General features: G+C 33.5%; 1 protein-coding gene across 2 annotated transcripts in view; it reads left to right on the top strand.

The window, feature by feature from the left end:
* KCNIP1_1 (Kv channel-interacting protein 1) overlaps nt 1-9,612 on the top strand; it is a 38,928-nt gene extending 29,316 nt beyond the window's left edge. Inside the window, exons 5-7 of one of the 2 annotated variants that reach the window (XM_051213873.1) lie at nt 25-237; nt 2,750-2,812; nt 8,469-9,612. Coding sequence is in view for 1 of the 2 variants with exons in the window: in XM_035730204.2 (XP_035586695.2) it covers nt 25-237; nt 2,750-2,812; nt 2,876-2,923 (324 nt within the window). In the remaining variant the exon portion in view is untranslated. Of the gene's footprint in view, nt 1-24; nt 238-2,749; nt 2,813-2,875; nt 4,388-8,468 lie in introns of those variants that run through there. The other variant, XM_035730204.2, reaches the window with a different exon arrangement.
* The last annotated feature ends 9,857 nt before the right edge of the window (nt 9,613-19,469 follow it).

Below are 19,469 nucleotides of genomic sequence, written 5' to 3' on the forward strand. Positions count from 1 at the left end.
TTCCATTCTACTTTATATATCCAGCAATTTGCCTGTGGTCTATCACAATTAGCAAAAGGTTCAAATTTAGATAAAATTAAATGGATATTTAGTTTATATGATATTAATGGAGATGGTTATATAAGTAGATCAGAATTGAAAGAAGTTATACAGGCTATTTATGATTTACTTGGTGATAAACTACTCACTGGTAACATTGTACAAGCTATTGAAGATAGAGTTAATACAATGTTTAATGTAAGTTAATAATTCTTTAATTAAAAAAAGTATATCAAACAAAGTACTGATTTCTTTATGTAATCTATATCTTGTTTTTAGATAGAAAGACATTGAATGTATGTAAATAAAGCAATACTGGACAACTGTTCTTTATTCAAATATAAAAATGCCTGTACACATCTCTCTATTCTTCAAGAACCGAAGCTAGTACTGAAACAATTGGCTATAATATTAAGCTTATTGGTTGGAGTTAATCAGGGGAATTATTTTTATTAGTTCCATAAAAAAATTAATTAATTAGAGAGAGTTTTTGTGGAGATTGTAATAATTTAATAGTTGTATTCATTAGTCAATTAAAACTAGACTACCATGGAGAACTTGGAAGCACCGGACGGCCTTTTTATCCTAGTACTGGACTCCTCAGCAGTGCATATCCACGATCCCGCCCCGTGAGATTCAAATCTAATACCTATCGGTCTCGCGACAGTTGCTCAATTTCATCGATTGGTTGAAGTTATACATTAACACCGTCGGATGCCGACCAACTCAGTAGTCTAGAAGTTAAGCGCTCGCGTGCTAGACCGATAGGTCTTAGGTTCAAATCTCGCGACGCTGTTTCATGGATGCGCAATACTGACGAGTCTCACACTAAGATGAGACGGTCATCCAATACTTCCATATTTTATATGATGGTCTAGCTACAATTGACTCATGAATTCAACTAGTAAGTACATTGATTCTTTGTAAAGACAACAGTTTTAAATTCTAAACGAAACAATTAACATTGGGAATAAACTAAGATTTTAAATGAAAATTGATTTGGGAAATTCAAAGAGTTTTAAAAACATTGTAGACTGTGTGTTTCGGAGAAGAAAAACTACTAATTAACTGATATCTTTTACTGGTTGAAATCATGATTCAATTGATGTTAGACCACCGTTGGAAACCTGGAAGCACTGGATGACCGTTTCGTCCTAGTATGAGACTCCTCAGCAGCGCTCATGCACGACCTCGCCCCCTGCGAGATTCAAACCCGGGATCTACTGGCTTCGCTCGCGAGCACTTAACCACTAGACCACTGAGCCAGCATCCAACGGCGTAAATGTCTAGCTTCAACCAATCCACGAAGTTGCGCCACCGTACACCATTGTCTTCAGTGAGCTGATATTTCACAACTACTGAAATTACTAAAATCTCCACAAAACCCTTTCTGATAATAATCATCTGCTCACTAGTGACTGACTTCAAGCAGCATTTCGCGGAGGTCTAGCTTCAACTGACACATGATTTCAACCAGTGAAATTTCTAAAATCTCCACAAAACCACTTCTGATGATATTTTTAAACATTGGAAAAGTTTATTTTCTGATCTGATAAAATAAAATAAATAAAAAAATAAAATAGAATGTATAGGAGCATTTTATGAAATAAAACAATGTATTTAAACAAGATACCAGATGTTATACTACTTTACAATATTTAGTTAATCGGTATGAAGATTAACAAACGTTCAAGTTTTATAAGCAACGGTGAATAGTGGTTAGTAGTGGAATACAGAGTGCACGTTTCATCATTTTCGGGACTTGTCAGCTGAATATATCTGCATCTTTGAACGGAAGTTCACTTTGGGACTCGAACCCAATACTGTTCATTTTACGTCATCCAATTACTTACCGAGTTTGGATAAAGCTTGTGATATAAGGTAATATTGAAACAGTCCACTCAAGATACATATATGCCAATAAGACACTGACCAATTGCAGATTGGAACAACAATAAGAAGATACAAGTAAACAAATCTAAGTGGATTTAAACTTTCAAGTACTTGTTATAATGTTTATGCTAAACAAAAGTTGTAATATTTTTAAATACCTTATCGCTATTGGAAACGCACCGAATTTATATGACAAAAAATTTTAAAAAAAGTTCATCAATTTAAATAAATATCTGAAATCCATCAACATAATTAAGAAATTACCAGTATAGTTGTAGAGATTAATAAGTTATTGATTGAGGTCATGAACCGATTGATACCAGACGGCTGTTTCGTCCCATTGTAGGACTCTTCAGCAGTGTGCATCCACAATCCCACTCGCGGGATTCGAATCCAGGATCTTCATCCTTTCTTGTACTCACTCCTGAAAAGTCCTATACTAGAATAAACCGGTCGTTCAGTGATCTAACTTAAATTGGCTTATGAATCCACTTATTAAATTATTTCACAATTAAAAATAAAATTTTACTATATTAAGAACCATAACAAAATGTTATATCAGATAAATTGCATAGGAAGAGATAATAATAAATCTTCAAAGAGCAATAAACTGAAAAAAATTTACATTGTAAGGGTTAAGCAATTTGATACAAACCAATAAATTACAATATATAACTACTTAGTTTTCTAAACAATCATATTACTTTAACTCTGTGACAGTTGAGTAGTAACTAAGTACATGAAGAGATATATGATATTGAATGATTTTGTTTCCATAACAACTATCATATTCTTTACATTTTTTTTGTTTTTACAGAAATATGATCTTGATCATGATGGTAAAATATCAAAAGATGAATTTTTTAGTGTTTCTACACAAGTAAGTTTGTAGTTTCTGTTTGTTTTAATTTTTTTTAAAAAACTTTTTTGATTATTTTTCTAGGATCCTGATTTTATAGCAAATTTAAGTTTATTCGATACAATCACTTAGTCAATATGGAAGATATAAAACTATTATGATCTTTAAATGATCATTATCATATTAATCAATCAATAGGAAACACTTATAAAATGATACGATGTAAATATCAAAATATGAAGTGATTAGAATAAAACATGGAACAGTGAATGACCCCCCTTCCCCACTGCCATCCAAAAAGAAAATTATTCTTTCCGACATTGATACACTATTACATCAGATAACAGACTACACTATGGTTATATTACATAATCAAATAATATTTCAACTTAGTTGAATGCTGAATCTTTTCTTTTTCTTTTCTTTTCATGATTTTGTCAATGTTTCATGTGATTGAATGAAAAGAAAAAAAATTATTTTATGAAAACTTATGTCTTCTGATGTTCTTTTTTAAGTTTCTCTTTGTAAAATAAGGTTAACATTAATGGCATGGTGATTATGATTCCCTATCACTGATTGATGAGAAAATTTTAGGGTGTGTGATTAACAAAAAATCGTAGGAATTAGTGATTGGTGAACTTGTTTTGAACAGTGTGTGCTCAAGTGATAATGAATAAACATTTTTTCACCTGTAATAATTTGTTAATTGGAAATGGATTTTGTGAATGTTATAGTAATTGTAAGAGTTGAATTCATGAGTCGATTGAAGCTAGACTACCATGAAAAACCTGGAAACACTGGATGACCGTTTCGTCCTGTTGGGAGACTTCTCAGCAGTGCGTATCCACGATCCTGCCTCGAGAGGTTCGAACCCAGAACCTATCAGTCCCGCGTGCGAGCGCTTAACCACTAAACCGCTAAACCAGTTTCCAGGTTTTCCATGATGGTCTAACTTCAATTGACTCATGAATTCAACTATTAAATTACTATAATATTCACAAAATCCCTTTCTGATTATAATTATTCTATGCTCGCTAATAATGGTCTCCAAGTGGTACTTCATGGAGTTTTCATGAGAAGCCGTGACCATTGGAGTTCAACTAGGTCTGTTGTGAGATAGTAACTCACTGAAGACAATGGTGGATGTGTTGTTCAGTTTCATGGAGTGGTTATAGTCAGACTTCTATACCGTTGGATGCCGGCCAGCTCAATGGTCTAGAGGTTAAGTGTTTGCTCGCGAAACTGATAGGTCCTGGGTTCGAATCTTGCAAGGTGGGATGGTGGATGTGCACTGCTGAGGAGTCTCACAATAGGGTCAAACGACCATCCAATGCTTCTAGGTTTTCCATGATGGTCAAGCTTCAATTGACTCATGATCTCAACTATTAAATTTGTTAATTGGCTGTAAACGGTGCATCTTTCTAATCTGATTAGTTCAAATCCAAATAGCATCAAGTGCTTTGATTAGACGTTATAATTTACACTTTATCATTTAAATTTTATTTCGAATAATAAATTCTGTCTGATTGTTCCGAGTTTTGATAAACAAAATTTAATTCCTAAAAAAAAACAGACACCAGCTCTATTTGACTGCCGTGCTGTATTTTCCTGTAAATCAGGATAAACGTAGAAGTGGAACTGAAGTTGTTAGTTTTAGTGACAAAAAAATAACATGTATATCATTAAATGAAAATTGGAGAAAAACTGATAACTGTTTCTATAATAGTTGGTAATAGTGATTACTGAACTTGAAAGATAATCAAATGTCTGATACATAATTACTTACTTCCTTTACGCCTGTTACTCATCGTACAGGAGCGTAGGCCGCTTACCAACACTTTCCACTCAACTCTACCCTGGGCAGTCCTTTCCATCTCTTTCCAGTTGTTATTCATCCTTTTCATATCTGATTCTATTTCTCGACGTAATGTGTTCTTCAGCCTTCCACTTTTCCGTTCCCTTCAGCATTCCAAGTTAGGGCTTGTAGTTTGGTGATTTCTGAAATGTATGACTTATCCATTTCTATAGTCTTTTCCTAATTTCCTCCTAATGTTGGAGCTTGTTTGTTCTTTCCCACAGAAGACTATTACTGATGTTATCCGGTCAATGGATGTTGAGTATTTTGCGTAGACAATTATTTATAAATATTTGTACATGTTTGATGATGGTTGTAGTGGTTCTCCACATTTCAGCTCCTTACAGTCAAACTATCTTGATGTTTGTATTGAAGATTTTGACTTTGATATTAGTTGATAGATAGTTGTTTTGACTTCCATATATTCTTCGATTGTAAGAAACCAAATGTATATACTACGTTAGTTATGAAGTTAGCTTTTAAGCATTGGTTTTTCATTATAATTACATTGAATAACTCGAAGTAGATTGAATATAATGAATAAATGTATTAAATTAAATAAACTAATTAATATTTGGAATATTTTAAGTAGTATATAATTAAATATACTAAATATAGGTTTATTGTAAATAAAATATTTGCAGTATAATTAAGATTTCACTTCAGAAATCAATTGAATCAAGGAATTTAATAATTTTGAGATGGTGGACATAATTTGTAGCTCAGGTGGATGATTTTGATGGAGTTTTGACTTCTATATGAAGTTTATGCTGATGATGTCGTTTAGGAGAGCGATGAAAGCTTCACGACCAAATCATCCAGCTCAGAGAACAAAACTCCATCAAAATATAATAGTTTAGCTGAAACAGTTTATAAAATGAACTTGGATCATACGATTTTAATATTTTGTAAATTCAGTTAAGTAATATCATAATCACATTGAAAATTTACCCTTACTTATAATGGAATTATCAATAGGGCATAGTGAAGATTGTTGAAGTTTATCAAACTCATGAAATGATTCGAGTTAGATGATTTGAGTTAGAAGAACTTAGATCCCTATTCGTAGTAGTAAGTGTTCATGACCTTACCACTTTGGATCAAAATCAAGAGCTTGATACTTGCTGAAGTGTGAATTAATCCCAGAGGACAAAAATAGTGAAACTGAGTTTAATAATAGTGTTAAGATTTATCACTATATCATGATACTGAGTATTATCTTGAACAAGATGCATAGATTATTCAAGGATCTATAAGATCCTTGAAAATAATCATAATTTAATCTGAACTTTTCTCATGACTACCAATCAATACAACACCCTTTTAATGATTAAATAGTGGTGCACATTATGATACAACTTTCTCATGTATATGTATGCTATCAAGTTGAAACTTGAGTTATAAAAACTCATAACTATGTCATTGTTGCCATTCAATAGATGACTATTTATATCCATAAATAGTCATTGAAGAGCTCATTAATGTTTTCTGTCAGTTGTTTGAATAATACTAGACAGGATATACAGTTTATACTGCATTCATTTTATCGTTAATTATATCATCAAACTTAGTTCATTCAGATGTCTTTTAGATTTCATCTGGTATATTTGTGGAACATTCATACTTACACAAATATAAATTTATTTATGTCCATAAGAAAATTCAAACGCCCATCTCTAGATTTGACTGACTTTATCACCCGTATCCTTTAAATATATACCTTATAACGTTACATTGAACTGACTATTCGGTATGAAAGTAATTACATAGAAATCTTTTATCAGTTAATGAATAATTAAAAATCAGACAGAATTACAAGGATGTTTGTTTCGTTGGCGAGAAACTTCAGCACCATGAAATAACCATTTTACCATATAATGTAATCAGGTTAGGTTGTGTGCTACTGATGTCGATAGATATAAGTAATATATATCGTCAATCGAAAGTGAAATGCCTGGAGGCAGAAGGTTAAGAAGATCGAAGAAAGAGAATGAGAACAAAGAATGATTGGTGTGGATACGAAAGGACAATAAAGTCTGAGACGATTGATTGACATTTTGTAAATGGATTATTTACTGTAATAGTACTCAGATTTTACTGACATGTTCTGTAATTTTGTAATTAAATACATGCGATCGTCCCATTTGTGTTCTCGTTCACTACAAGATCATCTGAATATTTCGCAACTAGACAAAAATAGTTGTATCAGAAATGGTTTTGTGGATATTATAGTAATATTAATAGTTGATATCATGAGTCAATTGAAGATAGACCTCCATGGAAAACCTAGAACCATTAGACGGCTGTTTCGTCCTATTGTGGGACTCGTCAGCAGTGCGCATCCACGATCCTACCTCACAAGATTCTAACCCAGAACTCATCAGTTTCACGAGTAAACGCTTAACCTCTAGACCATTGAGCTGGCCAGCATCCAACGGTGTTAATGTCTAACTTCAACTAAACCATGAAATTGAGCGATACATCCATAATTATCATACATAATGCATGATATCTAATAGTTCTATAATCTTTCTTTAATAGATTCATCACACTAATAGTTTCTCACTTCAAATATTCATTGAATATACTACATTTCATACTTATTACATCAAGTATTTTTTACCATCCAACTAAAACCTTAACAAACAAAACTATTCTAAACACTACTTTCTTCTCAAAATGAATAATCAATCTTTTATTCATGGATCCAAAAAAAAACAAAAAAAGAAAAAAGAAAAAGAAAAATGAAGTCTAGTAACTAATACATATTGAATTCATTAGACCAATTAAACTATTCATTATTTGTCTGGAATATATAAATGTATGTGTATGTATGTGGGTGTGTATTGTTCTTCTTTCTTTCTTTCTTTCTTTACATTTTCATTTAAGTATTTCGATTTAAGGGTACTTCTTATTCACAACGACTGAATGTGCTTTGAAAGAGGATTATATATATATATATATATATATATATATATATATATATATACATATATGAAAAGAAGTTTTCTTATGAATGGAGAAACAAAACATAAGAAAATTATGTTTTTTTCTTTATCAGAATAAGGGTTTATGGAAATTATATAACAATTTTATAGATTGAATTCATAAATTGATTTAAATTAAACTACCCTAGAAAATTTGAAAGTGCTATACAGTTGACAGTAGTCATTGAGATATGATGCACAGTTGTTTCGTCCTTGTATAGGACTCCTCAATAGTATGTATTCACGATATATTATTATCATTATTATTATTAGCTTTATTCAATATTATACTTTTTGGTACAATATAGAATTCTCAGTGCAAAGTATTTCAACAAGTTTCCGTTTCTTTCTTCTTGGTCGGTTCTGGCGATAAATATTGAGTGATCGCCAGTTAGATGTTAGCAGTTCAGTAAATGAACATATGAATAATGTACATTCTTTTCGTTGTTTATTGCCAGTAACCACATTGTCTCTTATTGAGCTGTTTGTAACTTTGACAACGAAAGGTTGCACAATTTTCAGAAACGCAGCAGAATAGGTTATGCGATTAACAGACACAGAATCTCGCGGGGAGCGGGATCGTGAGTACGCACTGCTGAGGAGTCCCATACTAGGATGAAACGGCTGTCCAGTGCTTTCAGGTTTCCAACGGTGGTCTAACATCAACTGATTCATGATCTCAATCAAAAATAGATAACTTGTTGAAATGTCTAGATGGCAGGAACAGGTAGCCCAGATGCTCAAGCATGCCGCTTGTAATTTTTATTGTCTATTATTATACATAGTTACAGACTAATAAAGAATTGAAATGTTTCCTTTTTTTTTTGTTTTATAGTAAAATTCAATTTCTCTTCAGTCAGTAAAACAAAAGAAAACAAAAAAGTTTTGACATTTTAAATGGAATTTACTATTCAGTACTTTGTATAAGTTAGATGAATTAAAAATGACTAGTGGTTAATCAGAACAAAACTATAATATCTGTATGGCATTCATAGTAAAATAGTTAGTAATTATAGTTGTGTTATGTGAACTAATTGTGAAGTTCATTTAGAATGAATGTTATTCAAATACGGTGTTGTCACTTGGCAAGGTTAATAACCTACTGGGATCAGTGACTATTTCAATGACTGTTAGTAATGTTTTTTTCTTATCTGCAATATTTTGTACATAAAAGCATCTATTCTACTGCACAGCTGTCTTGTAGATTGATATAAGTTCAATTGGGAGATTTATGTCTCTTAGGTAGCCCTCTATCAACCACATTGTATGATTGTAGATCTTCTATCTAGCAAAATTCTCTTCTTACATTCTAACAATCGAAAACGCTTTCATCAAATCATACAACTATTATGATTGTGAATGCCCACAAATGCTCTGGTACGGCCAAGAATGGGGAGAGTTCACTCTCCCTCTCCAAATGCTTTCAAGTGGCCATGTGCATACAACCACTAACAGGGAAGTCCTACTCACTGCCTTCTCGTGGTGAAGATGTTGTTCGCGAAATTGAGAGGAAGGAAAGCAAATGTCCGGAGCTTTATCCGGGACGGTGGATACGAGAATCCAACTAAGGGAGTTGGGAAACCCTGATTCCAAACCAATGGTGCATATGGGCCCTAGTACTCTGAAAGAACAAATGGCGTATGGACGAGTGTGGGCTTCTAAGTAAACCACCTGCCACGGTTCGGACACCCGGCTAGTATCCCAGCCCTCACACAAATCGGAAGATTTATATGGCGCATATCTATTTGGCGCCTCCTTGTACCAATGTTTTTGTGTTTAAATAGACAAATAAATAAGTATGTTTGTTTACCATTTGCTGAGTTATTTATTGAAGACCAACTATTTTGTTGCACCACTGATGAACTAAAAAGTTGGTTTGCAGCAAGCTCATATTCAGATAACCAATATGATGATGAAATTTCATAATAAAACAAAGCCTAAAGCCTATCGCTACAAATCCAAATTTGTTTGAATAACAGTCACTCTGAAGCTATTCATGATCAATTCGAATATCAGTTTTGCTGAATACAAATGCAGATTTTGTTGAACATCAAACTACTACATCAAAATGATTAGATAATTCCCGATTTCTGCATTATGGTAGCGACTATATATGATGATTTGCAACTAGTTTACCATTGAGGCTTGAAATAAAGAGCTTAGTTTTTGTAACTTATTGACATATATTTATTTTGAAAATAATAATTACCAAATTCATGCCAGTTTACAAGCATGATCAACTTCATATAAATAGTTAAATTAAATATACAGAACAAATATGTGATATAAGATAGTTTCAAGTTTACCAGTTCAATAAATTGCTTGGATAGTACATTTATGGCATATATTACAACAATGGATAGCCTGTTGATTTATGAATGGTACTTTCAAGGTCATTTCCTGTGCCATAACCAATTAATTATAATCATGTACAACTAGAGAAAGTAAATTGGAAATAACGAAAGCAATAATTACTTTGACCATTCAGTCAGTCAGGTCTATCATAATGCATGTGTCATGTGACTCAGTGATATACTGTTCATGTCAGATATTATTCAAATTAGTTAGCGCTGCCAAGGTCGGTTTCAACGTAAAGTAACAACAGGTAGGTGGTTTTACTTAATGGCTTCTGTAAACATTTAGAGTTCCTATAGTCTCACATGTGGAATAAGATACACATACAAGTGCATTTTTGGAGGCGCAGTAAGCATCAGTGCAGCAAACAGAGTATGGGAGTGATTTTATCTTGCAGATAGATTGTGGTGGATTATTTCGGAGGCTGGAAAATTTACAGGATGTAACGTCTCTGACTGTGAAGCTGGGTGATATGGGATCGAATCCGTCAGGGAGCACCAGTTCCATCAAGATTACAGGTACACCTTGCTGACGAGTGCCAGGTAGGACGAAACATAGGTCCAGGGTTTCCTGTTGACTACCTCCAACCATCATCTTATCTCAACATAGTGACGCAATGTCGAGTCACTTAGACTAGTGGCCATATTGCAACTTGGTCGATATGACTCGATCTGCACTAAGAAGGACCTGACATCTATCTAATTAACCACCACCCAGTGATCAATCAATTGTATAAAGATTTAGCTGTATTAAGCACCAGCTGCCATTTCTAGCACCACTGTGCTACCTTTTTAGGCTTTATGCTGATGTAATTTTGCACATTTTTTCAACTCATGAAGAAAAATGAATACACTACTTAAAGATCATCTGGATACAGAATGGGCTTACTCACACAAAAACATTCACAATAAAACCCAGAAAGAGCAAAAGGCCTAAGACACTACCTTGTATTACTCCAATTCTTTCATGGACAGCGTTCGATAAAGAAGGGTTGATTTTTACTAATTGGTGTCAGTGGCTGAAAAAAGAATTCAACCAAATAAGCAGAAGGTTTGGGACTCCGAAAGATGCAAAGTTATCTATAAGAAGTTGGTGGTTAACCATGTCGAAGGCATGTCAAAGTATAGACTATATATCCTTGGTTACGTTGAGAAAAGACTAAATTACTAATTTCCAAGCATGTGAAGGAGATAGATTTCATTGAGTTACTAGTCACGCACATGATTCTCAAAGCAGTACCATTAAGGAATTCTTTACCATTCTCAAAAATACCACTGACAAGGTCTGCCATAGTTTTAAAGTCGTATATAAAAGTGCTATTATGCAGGATGCATGGTATGTCAACATTTTGAGTTGTTTTAACGCATTTATAGAAAAGGAGAATTCAGTTTTATACTTTTGAGTTAGTATTAAATGCTAACAGTTCCTCATTAATGGCTTTTAACTTGTGCTTCTCTTAAATTTGGTTAAAGTGTATGTGATGTGTTTAGAAGTTTGGATTGAGATTTCTTCCAAGGCTTATCAGTAATGTAAAAGGAAGTGATGTACAAATACTTAGGATTCGTACTCATGTGAGCCATTTTCAGAGAAACTATCAGCGTAGCTACTAAGATCTTATACGACTATCGTATATACACAGATTGATTTCTGAGTAGTGATCAACCGCATGCTTGTTATGTTACATTATGGTCAAATTATCTCATCGCATTTGACTATTATTCTAATGTTTACATCATCCGAAACAAGACTCGAGAAGGTATACTAGTCTCAATAACCTGAAAATAGCTATATTTCCAGTCATACATTTGTATTTTTTATTATTACTTCTAGCATGTGTTATTTAATCCTACCAAGGTTTCTAAGTTTAGTTAATTGCATAAATTGAAATTTATCCAGTGACATATATATATATCATAGTTGTAAGAATACGTTTATCTAGATTGTTCGATCAGATTACTTACTGGAGCTAACAGCAAATGCTTATAGGTAAAAGGAATTAAATAAAACAAGAACTTATCTGTCTTAAGTATTATTATCATTATCTCTATTATATAAAACTTTTTTCGGATACATAATTAACTAACAGATTTGTATTTCTGTCATATCTAAAGCTAAGATTCTTATCATACCGCGAACACTAGAACCTTCTAAGTTGCAAATTACAAGAAAGAAGACAAGTGAATGGAATGCTATTCCACAACAGTGTCAAATATGGTATAAAACTGTCAGGTATTCATAATTTTTAGTAAAACCCAAATCATCATTATAGTCCTCTAATCCGTATACAAGGGGGTTATTAGCATTTATCTAATAGGGAAGCTACGTGTAGGAATTCTGGAATATTCTTCCAAAGGATGATTGGATGCAATATCCCCGTCTCTTTCTGAGCTTCTTAACGCTTCTTCGAGTTCAACTGTGGGCCGTCCTCACAATATCTTTTTAAGTAATCATTTAAAAAACATTCTTGCATTTCATTAAATATCGCTTGTATATAACAAGTTAAAGAAGTGTTGACTACAAACCACCTTTCACCTATAAAAAGAACATTTTATATTTAGGTAAATAACAAGTGTTCTGTTTTTATCTAACCATCATCATAACTATTATAAACAAAGATGGTTGGTGGCTAACAGTGGAAATCAAGACGCGCATTTTATCCTGTTTGGGACTCATCAGCTGGATGCACCTGCACTCCGGGACACGAACCCAGTACTGTTCGTTTCAAACGTCATCACGTTATCCACTGGGTCGTGATAGCCAATTGCTAATGCAATGGGGTGAAGTTTAAATTCATTCAATGGTAAGATTCAAACAAACAATACCAAATGAATTCATCATCACAACCATTCATCTTGACCGAAAAAAATCATCTTATTTGTCGTCATATAACAGGTACGGTTTACTCACGAGTCAATGAATTCTTTATCTTCATCAGTCACAATTACATGTACTGTAAAGTGTAAATGACAAAGAAAATTAACAGCAATAAACATTTGCAGATTCATATAATGAAAATCAATCTCTATAGTTTATATCACATCTTAAGTCGTTTACATAATTAACAAACATAAACGTTTTAAATGAATTATTTGATTGTGACCAAATGTAAATATCATTACACTTGTTCAACTAACCTAATATGTATTTCATTTAAGATATTTGATATGACAAGTAATGATGGCGGCCTGTTTGAATATCTCAGCTACTTGTTCCTGCAATCTAGATATTTCAACAAGTTATGTGTTTTCTTGTTTGTTTCAACAGATCATTATATCAATTATTTACATAAGCTATTCAGATGCGTTCATGAAAAGTTTACGACATTTCACTGTAGAAGTTACAAAAGAGCACAATCGGAGACATCATGATGGTTGGCAATATGCATTAAAAAGAATGAATAATCAGTTGTCCACTTCTATAATACAAATATTCATGTTATAACATGTGAACACCGATTAGAGGGCAACGGATTATCGACCGGACCAAGGACGCGTAAAACGCGTGCGAGCAGCCTAGAGTTCTGATTGGTCCTGCTTTCCGCCTAGCCCAGCCAGTTAAGTCCAGAACGCCAATCTCAGCCTCTGCAATATGAATCATTACATTTCAAACATACTGAGTTTATATACCAATCAAACCGACCACAACGTACCAATAAAATATGAAACAACATTTGTACAAGAATTAGCCAAATGTGGCTGTGAATGATGGAGGTAGTAATTAATATACTGGGTATAACTCAAGAATGGAAAAACGCATAATAATAGTCTATGGGGTCGAAGTAAAGCTTATAATAAGAGGAATATGAATATGCATAGTTTATTTAATTAATAATTATACAATAGAAATATACGTTTAGTATTGGTCCATCAATAGACCCCAAAAGTTACCATTCATTATTCTTGTCGGGACATAACAATTTAACTGGAGATCACTCAATTTTTATCGTCAATATCGATCAAGAAATAAGAAACAGAGACTCAGTGAAATACTATGCTCTGAGTATTCTATATTGTACCGAAAATCTAATATTGAATAAAGCTAATAATAATGATAACGATGATTTAATCATTTAGGTTGTGTATGATATATCAAAATTGATATTTTCCAATCATGAATGACATGTATTCATGTCTTAAGGAAAATTATACATGTTTATAGTATTTTCACGTAATAAGCTATTGAATTATTATTGTTAAATACAACTTGATCCAATAAATTTTTGATTGAAATCATGAATTGATTGATGTTAGAGCACCATTGAAAACCTGGAAGTATTGAACGGCCATTTTATTCTATTCTCAGATTCCTCGGCAGTGCGCATCCATGATCCCGCCTCGCGAGATTCGAAACCATGGTTTTTTGTCTTGCGCGTGAACGCTTAACCTCTAAACTACTGAGGTGGCCGGTATCCTATGGTGTACAAAGTCAGCCAATTCACAAACGTTTGGGACTGTCTTCCGTTGTACTGAGGTAGATACCTGTCTCTACCCGACAGGGATTGAGCTGGTCACGGTTTAAAAGGTAAGATAAATTTCAAGGACTGGAAAAGCAAAGGTTGCACTTCTATAGTTCAAGAATATACGCAACTCAAAGCAACCGTCTATCAAGCAATATCAAAGTTACAACCTTCAATACGAACATCAAGACTGTCCTACTATATGGAGCTGAAATGTGGTGAACTACTACAACCATCATCAAGAAGGTACAAGTACTTATAAATAGATGTCGACGTAAGATATTCAACATGCACTGGCCGGATACCATCAGCAACAGCCTGCTGTGGGAGAGAACAAACAAGCTTCCAGCTGAAGAGGAAAGGACAATAGGATTTACATTACGCAAATCACCAAACTACATCACGAGATAAGCCCTAACTTGAAATGTTGAAGTGAATCGGGAAAGAGGAAAGTCAAAGAACACATTACGTTGGGAATTGGAAATAGATACGAAAAGGATGAATAACAACTGGAAAGAGCTGGAAACGATTGCCCAAGACAGAGTTGGATGGATAGTGCTGATGGTTGGCCTATTCTCTTCGACAAGGAGTAACAGGCGTATGTAAGTAAGCTTTGAACATTTGAATATATGTATTTATCTGACTATCAGCTGGTCATTGCAATTTTAACAACCTTGTATTAAATTTTGTGAATCACTTCATATTCTAAAGTAGATTAAGGGAAAGTAATCAATTTCTAGTTATTTCGATGTATCAAACTTAAAGTTTATTGATGTACACTCAGATTCCGTTGTTGTTTTACTGGCTTTGATGAGATTCTAACAGAATGCTTTTATCTAGGTGATTCGGAGTACTAGATTAGTCTAACTGAGAATACTTTTATCAAACATTACGTTCTGTTGTCTCATTACGTTTAGATTCTTTGTAATGAATTTCCTTCTACATAACTAAATTATCAGGAATTGTTTATTTAAAACAAAAAAGGACAAAAAAAGAAGAATATGTAAAAGTTACTTTGTTGATCCTTCATGGAATTCACAAAAATTAAGTTCGTAATAAATTTTATGTATCAGTATGGAAATTTGTGGAGATTGTACTATTTTCACAGTTGAATTCACGAGTCAATCTAAACTCTAGACTACCATTGAAAACCTGTAAGAACTTGATGGCCATTTTATCCAAGTAAGGGATTCCTCAGTAGTACACATCCACGATCTCACACGCGGGACTTGAACTCTAGACATTAGATTCATGACATCAATTTTTAAAATATTACAATCTCCATAAATCATCAAACCGATAATATTCATGTGCTCATGAGTAACTGGCTTCAAGATGAACTTCTTGTAGTTCTAGTAAGAAGCCGTAACTAATGGTGTCCATCAGGATGGAGACAGTTATTCACCTCAAACAATAAATGAACGTTCTCGTAAGATAATGAATCAACTGAATTTAAACATTAAAACCGTTAAATGCTGGCTCAAAGGTCTAGAGGTTACGTTTTCACATGCAAAACCAAAGGTTCTATGTTTGATTCCCTCATGCAAGATCTTGGATGCCTACTGTTCAGAAGTACTATGCTAGAACGAAACATTTATCCAATCTTTTGGAGTGATCCAGGAAATTTCTTGCATAAGACAAGCAAGGATCAGGAAGCATTAGGAAGCGTTTCATACAATCAGCGGTCACTTGAAGTTTTAGCCAAAAATATCAAGAAAGTGAAATGTCACATGTAGAGGTTCAGATTGCTGATTTCTACACTGATACTATGTTTAGTAGCATTCCAGAATCTTCGAGCAACCCAAGGACATTCAAAATATCATAAAAACCCTATATTTTCTGTATTGAAACGAGCCTCGGAGTAAAGTATTTTTCGTATACTTTGCGTCTTCTCTTTCGTTGTTCAGGTCGCTGTATAGTTCTAGCTTGGCGGTTACAGTATAGCTTAGGAAACGAATATAGAGTTCAATTTGCAAGACTTATCACAATCCTTCCAGGTTTTCAATAAAGATTTGACTTAGATCAACTCCTGAATACAATTATTAAAATTTTCATTAATTTATATAAACATGCAATTACACTTAATTAACATTCATAATTAGTTAACTAATACAATTATAAAACAGAAAGAAAAGGAAATATGTAACAAAGAATGATAAGACGGATACCTGAGTAGGCTTATACAATCTATTTATAATAGTTAACTAACTATTTGATAAAACAAAGGTGTTATTTAGATGTATCTTGTTTTTTATTATAAGTAAATAAATTCAATTCAATATTATAAATGCCAGTTTAAAATAATAATTAAACTATAGTAACGTAAATAAATTAGAAAAAAATATATTTAAGAGAAAAGAAATAAAATAATAATAATAATAACAATAAACAATTTGGTTGCTATGACAACATCTTTTGAAAAAATATTTTCTTGTTTCATTCAATTTAGATTATTTTTTTTGGTACTTACTTATATACGACGGTTACTCTTCGTTGAAGAGAATAGGATGATCACAAGCAATCGCCATCCAACTCTGTCCTAGGTAATCTTTTACAGCTCTTTCCAGTTATTATTTATCCTTTTCATATCTGCTTTCAATTCTCAACGTAATGTGTTCTTTGACCTTCCACTTTTTCGCTTCTACTTTAGCATTTCAAGTTAAGGCTTGATTAACGATGCAGTTTGTTAATTTCTGAAATGTACGTCCTGTCCACTTCCAACGTCTCTCCCACAGTAGGTTATTACTGATGATATCCGGTGAAGGGATGTTGAATATCTTGCGTAAACAACTATTTATAAATACTTGTACCTTCTTGATGATGGTTGTAGTTGTTGTCGAAGTTTCAGCTCCTTACATTCGGACTGCCTTGACGTTCGTAATGAAGATTGTGACTTTGATATTGGCTGAAAGTTGTTTTGAGTTATATATTTTCTTCAGTTGTAGGAATTCGACCCTTGCTTTGCCAATCCTCCCTTCACGTCTGCATCTGATCCTTCTTGTTCATCGATGTTGCGTCCTAGGTACGTGAAGTATTCCACATCTTTCAGAGTTTCCCCATCAAGTGTGATTGGGTTGTAGATGTTATAGATGTCAAAAGTTCCTATTTCGTTGTCCTATTAATTTAACTCATTTCAAACTATCGGTATTTATTCATTTCAATTTAGAGTAGGGGGATGGTCAAAGAAAAATATATTATTTCAGACTGAAGGCCGTTTTTGAATCCCGAGAGCGAGATCGTGGATGCGCACTGCTGAGGAGTCCCACAATAGGATGAAATGGCCGTCCAGTGCTACCAGGTTCTCCATGATGGTCCAGCTTCAATTCACTCATCGATTCAACTATAAAGTTACTAAAATCTCCACAAAACCCCTTCTCATAATAATAATAATAATAATAATAATAATAATAATAATAATGATAATAGTAATAATAATAATCATGATCGTCATCGTATGCTCACTATTAACTGGCTTCAAGAGGTATTTCCTGGAGTTCTAGTGAGAAGTAGTGACCAGTGTGGTTCACTCGGGTCTGTTGTGAGATGGTAACTGACTGAAGACAATAGTGAACGGTGGCTGAGTTTCGTGAATTGGTTGAAGTTAGATATTAAGACGTTTGGATGCCGGCTCAGTGGTGTAGAGGTTAAGCGTTGACGCGCGAGACTGATAGGTGGTGGGTTGGAATCTGGCGGGGCGGGATCATGGATGAGCACTGCCGAGGAGTCTGACAATAGGACGAAACAGCTGTCTAATACTTCCACGCTTTGAATGGTGGTCTAACATCAATCGATGCATGATCTCAATCAAAAACCTAATAATCTCCACAACCCTTATACTGACAAAATATTGTTTATTTCTTAGTTTTTTTCTAAACAAATTACATCCTGTAGAGGAACAAATATCTAAACTTAATTACAAAACTAAAAATGTTTTTAACCATAATTAAAAGAATTGAAATTTCGGTGGAGTTTTGTTTTCTTGAGCTGGATGGTTTGGTTGTGGAACTTTCATCATTTTTCTCAACGACATTATCAGTACAAACTTCGTGTAGAAGTGAAGTGCTCAAATTTCTCTATATAAGGCTCACAGCTTGTAAGCGAGAGGACATCTCGGAAGTTGTAGTAAAAAGCCGTACTCATAAGAGCCAATCAATGTTGGGTGTATGACAGTTACACACTGAAGACAAAAGAAAGGTGATTGCGCAGTGTTGTGAACTTATTCGACTCCCATGCCTGGGATGCGAACAACTGAGAATTCCTATATTATGAGGAAGCAGCTGTCTAGGGCTTCTAGCTTTTCCACGTTGGTCTAACCTGGATTGGTTGATGATTACAATAAAATTCAACAATCTTCACACTTTTAGTTTGATAAATAGTAAATTTGATCAATATCTTTCTCTTTTAAAATTTCTAAAGTAACAATAGTTCATTCATCAAATAATCTCTTAAGGTGAAAAGCAAATTACCTGGTCAAATCCATTAAACATATATTAAAGTAAGTACTCTGTTTTTTTATGTATGAGAAACATTGAATAAATAAATAAATAAAATTTTTCTGGTAAAATTCACTTTCTGTATCTGTACAGCAACCGTAAAAAATATTTATTGGCGAGACAATAATTTATGGACGAACCAATCAGATATAAGATAACGAGTCATGAATTTTGGCGCGAAATCCATTCATACTTATGGCTAAATAGGGTTTTAACATTATAGTTGATGTCAGTTCGGGATGAAAACCTCAAATCTAGTTTTAAGTCATAACTATCAACTGTAAATGAGAATTCTAATTGCTTTATAACTTTCAGTCAGTCAGTCAGTCATCAAAAACGTAGAACTTCGTATGTACGTACATCAGTTCAAGTTGCCACACCACATTAGCACAGAGATGCAGTTGTCAATTCAAATTCCATAGTGTTGGAGGTAAGAAAAAGTATAAGCAGTAATCGGAAACATTAGAGTTTGAAGATGTAATTCGAGGAGTATAATCCAGTGAAATAAATTTGAAGAGACAAAAAAACGACA

Source organism: Schistosoma haematobium, chromosome 3, assembly GCF_000699445.3.
Source record: "Schistosoma haematobium chromosome 3, whole genome shotgun sequence".
NCBI classification, from domain to species: Eukaryota; Metazoa; Platyhelminthes; class Trematoda; order Strigeidida; family Schistosomatidae; genus Schistosoma; species Schistosoma haematobium.